The following is a 5,511-nucleotide window of genomic DNA, read 5'->3' as shown; positions in this document are numbered from 1 at the left end:
TTTTTGAGATGGAGTCTCCCTCCATCACCCAGGCTGGAGTGTAGTGGCACGATCTCAGCTCACTGCTACCTCCAGCTCCCGAGTTCAAGTGATTCTCCTGCAGCCTCCTCAGTGGCTGGGATTATAGGTGTGTGTCATCATGCACAGCTAATTTTATTTTTTTTTGAGATGGAGTCTCTCTGTCACCCAGGCCGGAGTGCAGTGGTACAATTGCAACTCACTGCAAATACCTCCGCCTCCTGGGTTCAAGCAATTCTCCTGCCTCAGTCTCCCGAGTAGCTGTGACTGCAGGCGTGCACCACCGTGACTGGCTAATTTTTGTATTGTTAGTTGAGATGCGGATTCACCACATAGGCCAGGCTGGTCTCACACTCCTAACCTTGTGATCCACGTGCCTCGGCCTCCCAAAGTGCTGGGATTCCAGATGTGAGCCACCGCATGTGGCAATTTTTGTATTTTTATTACAGACGGGGTTTCGCCATGTTGGTCAGGCTGGTCTCAAACTCGTGACCTCACATGATCCACCCACCTTGGCCTCCCAAAGTGCTGGGATTACAGAAGTGAGCTACCATGCCCAGCCTCCTCATGCAGTTTCTACTGAGCAAATGCCTTCCTGAGCATGCTTTGTCAATGTGACCGGTATAGGGGGTCACACTGCTGCGAGGCTCTGGCAGGGACCTTGGGCATCCTCTGGTGGCCTGAGTCTTCCCCAAGCCCCATACTTACTTAGAGTCGACCTGGGAGCCTGGGGACAGCCCTGCATCTGGGCCAGAGGATGCGTCGCCTGACTTCTTCTTCTGGACAGCCGGCCTCTTCGAGTTTCGATCTCCATCCGTGGTTTCGGATGCAGGCTGCAAGATGGTGGGGGAGGGGCTGCTAAGGAAAGGCTGGCAGGCCTGTGCGAGCTGGGGAAGCCTCTGTCCTACCGTCACTTCCTATTTTTTTTTTTTTTGAGACCAAGTCTCACTCTGTCCCCCAGGCTGGAGTGCGGTGGCTTGGTCTTGGCTCACCGCAACCTCCACCATCCCGCCTCCAGGTTCAAGCGATTCTCCTGCCTCAGCCTCCTGAGTAGCTGGGATTACAGGCGCGTGCTACCACACCTGGCTAACTTGTATTTTTAGTAGAGACGGGGTTGTGCCACATTGCTGTTACCTGAGCCTTGGCCGGGGACGGGAGGAGCTTGGAGACATCGCTCGTGGAAAAGGAGATGCGCCTCTCCCTGCGAGATCAGAAATGTGGCTTTTACTGACCAAGTGAGTCGGCGCCGTTCTTGTCTTAGTGGTTCTTGGGGTCTCACTTGGGCGGTTCTGCCCCCCCCCCACCCCAGGGGCACTTGGCACTGTCTAGAGAGTTTTGGTTGTCACCACCGAGGTAGGGGGAAGGAGTGGGTGGGTACTTCTGGCATCTGCTGAGTGGAGGCCAGGGATGCTCCTTAGTACCCTAGAGAATGGTCTCCACCCCAGAGACTGACCCAGCCCCGGATGTTGACAGCGTGGAGGGTAGGAAACCTTGACTTAGCACAAGAGACCCTGTCTATCCGTCTGTCCGTCCGTCTGTCCATCCATCCCTCTGTTCATTGTCTCTGTCTTCCACCGATCCATCCTCTTTATCTGTCTTCCATCCATCTCTTCATCTATCATCTCTACCCATCTTTTTTTGAGATGGAGTTTCACTCTTGTCGCCAAGGCTGGAGTGCAATGGCCCGATCTCAGCTCACTGCAACCTCCGCCCCCAGGTTCAAGAGATTCTCCTGCCCCAGCATCCCAAGTAGCTGGGACTACAAGTGGGAGCCACCATGCCTGGCTAACTTTTTGTATTTTTAGTAGAGACGGGGTTTCACCGTGTTAGCCAGGATGGCCTCGATCTCCTGACCTCGTGATCCGCCTGCCTCAGCCTCCCAAAGTGCTGGGATTACAGGCATCAGCCACCACGCCTGGCCGAGCCCCTGCTCCCTTAACCCCAAGGAGTGTAGTTTAGTCCTGTCCCTCAATTAGAACTCAAGGCCCAAGACTGCTAGGGAGCGGGAAAGCAGGGCTTGACCTGAGGAACCACCTCCCCAAGGCCGGGGTCTTTCTGTATGAGCACAGCTCCTTCAGGGCCTCTCAAGGCTCCGGGTCCCAGCCTGGGCCCTGGCTGGGTGCCTTGTCTTCACTTGGCCTTTTGCATGCCCTGCTCGTCCTCCTCCCTTGGGGCTCCCACATACCCACTGGGTATGATGACTTGTGTTTCCGGGATGTGTGGCACTGCCCCTGGCCTGGACCCCGGTGCTCAGACAAAGAGGCTGTAGGGCTTACTCTGTGGGCGTGAGGGTGGCTCCCGCGACCCGGTGTCTGTCGCTGAGGTCCAGGGACTGGCTGAGCATGGTGCTGGGGCTGGTGGCGGCCACCAGCTTCTTGCCCCGCCACAGCTCCACGGCGTTGGCCAGCCGCTCGGCGTCCAGATACCGCTGGATCTGTGTGGAGCCCCCAGGGCTGTCGGGCTTCTCCTGAGCCCTCAGGCTGCCGCACGGTTTGCTTCTGTCCTCGGGGGTCCCAGGGGCGCTGCTGGGGGCCGGTGGGCTGACCCTGCCATCCAAGGCCAGGCTGGTCGGCCGCTCCACCTGGCCAGGCCTGGGGCTCCCACCCGGTGGCGCCTTCTCAGTGTCTGTGGAGACCCTGCCGACGGCCATGGCCGGGGGCTGTTCCGTGGGCTGCTTCTCAGATGTGTCCTCAGCCTCTGTCTCCACGACTAGAAGGGTTTCATCTTCTCTGCTCTCCTTTTCGTCTTCTGGGAGGCTCAACCCTTGGTCCTGGGTGACCCTTTTGGAAGGTTCTCTGAGGGCACTCTCCTCCTTGCAAGACTGGACGTGTTTGTTCTGGAACTTGACATGCTCCAGCCCTCTTTGCCGACGTGACTCACGCTTCTCCCGGCTGCTGGGGACTTTCTCGTGACTTTCAGCCACCACGGTTTTCTGTGAGGGGAGAGTCTTCTCTGGGCTTGGGGCCTCCTTCTCGGGTGGGGAGTGCTCTGGGGGGGACCTGTCGCCTGGCCACACCTCAGGCTCCGACACCAGGTGCCCGCCATCCTCTGCAGGCTCCGGCCCCGGCTCAGCTCCCTGCCTGCCGGCTGCCTGCTCCCGCCCGTCCTCAGTGCCTGCTCTTGCAGCTTCCCGGGCTTCTCTCTCCTTCTCCTCCGCCTTCTGCTTCTCCGAGATCATCTGGCTGAAGCTGGAGTGAGGAGAAAGCAGAGAGCTGGTTCAGAAACAAACACTCCCTCCACCTCCCTCCAAGTTCCAGCAGGACCCCAGCCTGACCTCAGGTGATCTGCCCGCCTCGGCGTCCCAAAGTGCTGGGATTAAAGGTGTGAGCCACTGCGCCCAGTCTGTTTTGTTTTAAATTTTATTTATTTATTTTTTGAGAAGTAGTCTTGCTCCGTCACCCAGGCTGGAGTGCAGTGGCACGATCTTGGCTCGCTGCAACCTCCGCCTCTCAGGTTCAAGTGATTCTTGTGCCTCAGCTTCCCTAGTAATTGAGATTACAGACATGCACCACCATGCCTGGTGAATTTTTGTATTTTTAGTAGAGACGGGGTTTTGCCATGTTGGCCAGGCTGGTCTTGAACTCCTGGCCCATGTGATCTGCCTGCCTTGGCCCCCCAAGTGCTGGCCTTACAGGTATGAGCCACTATGCCCAGCTTGTTTTGTTTTTAGAGACAGGTCTGGCTCTGTCACCCAGACTGGAGTACAGTGGCATGACCATAGCTCACTGCGGCCTCAATATCCCAAGCCCAGGTGATCCTCCCGCCTCAGCTTCCCGAATAGCTGGGACTACAGATGTGTACCACCACACCTGGCTAAGTCTTTAATTTTGTGTTAGGATGGCATCTTGCTATGTTGGCCAGGCTGTTCTCAAACACTTGGACCAAGTGGTCCTCCCACCTAGGCCTCCCAAAGTGTTGGGATTACAGGCGTGAGCCACTGCGCACGGCCTTGGAGGCTTTTGCATGTGTGGGTAGGGCCTGCTTCAGGAGCTGGGACCTTACTTGTGGCAGAGCTGTGTCTGTGTGGGCAGGGGGGAGGTGCACAGCGTGCCCAGGTCAGAGGGGCTGGCCTCGGAGCTGTGGGTGCTGGCGCAGGAGCTGCTGATGTCCTCCTGGGGGGTGTTCTGTCCCTGTGAGTGTTGAGCTAGTCCAGGCATTCCCTCCAACCCTGAGTCCGGGTGTTCCCTGACCGACCCAGGTACAGGGGAGTCCCCGGACGGAGAATGGGTGCAGCCAACGGCAAACCAGGGCTTTGTCCCTGAGTGCTGCCTGCCAGCCTCTCTGCAGCCCATGCGTGCCTGGGCATCTGGTTTCCCACCGACCCCTCCCTGTGTCCAGAATGACATCCCCTTAGTGCCACAGGCCAGGTGATATATCATGGGCAGCAATTTGGTGAGTTACCCTCTTGGCTTCTGGAATATTCTGGGGAGCGTGGGCTGGCTCTGCTCACCTCTTGCGCTGCAGATGCCCCCGGCAGAGGCTCTGCAGGCGGATGATGCTCTGTCTCCAGCGCCGGTACAGCCTTCGCTGCCGGTAGCCCCTCCACGCGGCCTGGAGGTACACGGCGGCCTGTGTCCTCTCCAGCGCCCTCCGCACCCGGTAGGACCGCCAGCAGGCCTGGATGGTGATGGTGGCCCGCTTCGTCTGCAGGAAGTGCCGGCGCTCCAGCACCATCCGGAACCAGCTCTGCAGCAGCAGGATTTTCCGCACCACCTCCCGGTGCAGCGTCTCCTGCAGGGCCTGCCTCTCTGTCTCCTTCAGGAAGACCTGGTGGGCACGAAGTCAGGTGGCATCAGCCGAGCTGCCCCCGACACCACCTCTGCGCCTGGGACGTCTGCATAGTGTACTCCAGAGTGAGACCCAGGCTGGTGTGCTGACTGGCCAGGGCTTGCTTTATTTATCCATTTATGAGACGGAGGCTTGCTTTGTTGCCCAGGCTGGAGTGCAATGGCATGATCTTAGCTCACTGCAACCTCCACTACCCAGGTTCAAGCGATTCTCCTGCCTCAGCCTCCCGAGTAGCTGGGATTACAGGTGTGCGCCACCACGCCCAGCTAATTTTGTATTTTTAGTGGAGACGGGGTTTCACCATGTTGGTCAGGCTGGTTCTGAATTCCTGACCTCAGGTGATCTACCCACTTCGGCCTCCCAAAGTGCTGGGATTACAGGTGTGAGCTACCACACCCAGCCTATTTATTATTTTTGCGAGATGGCGTCTCGCTCTGTCACCCAGGCTGCAGTGCAGTGGTGAGATCTCGGCTCATTGCAACCTCCGCCTCCTGGGTTCAAGTGATTCGCCTGCGTCAACCTCCCAAGTAGCTGGGACTACAGTTGCCCATCACCAGGCCTGGCTTTTTGTATTTTTAGCAGAGATGGGGTTTCACTTTGTTGGCCAGGCTGGTCTTGAACTCCTAGTCTCAAGTGATCTGCCCGCCTTGGCCTCCCAAAAGTGCTGGCATGAGCCACCACACCTGGCCGTGGCTTTTTTTTTTT

General features: G+C 57.9%; 1 protein-coding gene across 12 annotated transcripts in view; it reads right to left on the bottom strand.

Annotated features, from left to right (window-relative positions):
* MYO9B (myosin IXB) overlaps nt 1–5,511 on the bottom strand; it is a 132,452-nt gene that overhangs the window by 15,296 nt on the left and 111,645 nt on the right. For all 12 annotated transcript variants that reach the window (XM_037728757.1, XM_037728747.1, XM_037728751.1 and 9 more), the window contains 4 exons: nt 4,469–4,785; nt 2,295–3,206; nt 1,153–1,219; nt 727–851 (listed from right to left, as the gene is read on the bottom strand). In XM_037728757.1, coding sequence (XP_037584685.1) covers nt 727–851; nt 1,153–1,219; nt 2,295–3,206; nt 4,469–4,785 — 1,421 coding nt within the window. The remainder of the gene's footprint in view (nt 1–726; nt 852–1,152; nt 1,220–2,294; nt 3,207–4,468; nt 4,786–5,511) is intronic.

The sequence above is a fragment of the Cebus imitator genome, unplaced genomic scaffold (assembly GCF_001604975.1).
Source record: "Cebus imitator isolate Cc_AM_T3 unplaced genomic scaffold, Cebus_imitator-1.0 Scaffold280, whole genome shotgun sequence".
In the NCBI taxonomy this organism is placed as follows: Eukaryota; Metazoa; Chordata; class Mammalia; order Primates; family Cebidae; genus Cebus; species Cebus imitator.
Note: the sequence above shows the minus strand (reverse complement) of the source record. Positions and strands in the feature narration are given on the sequence as shown.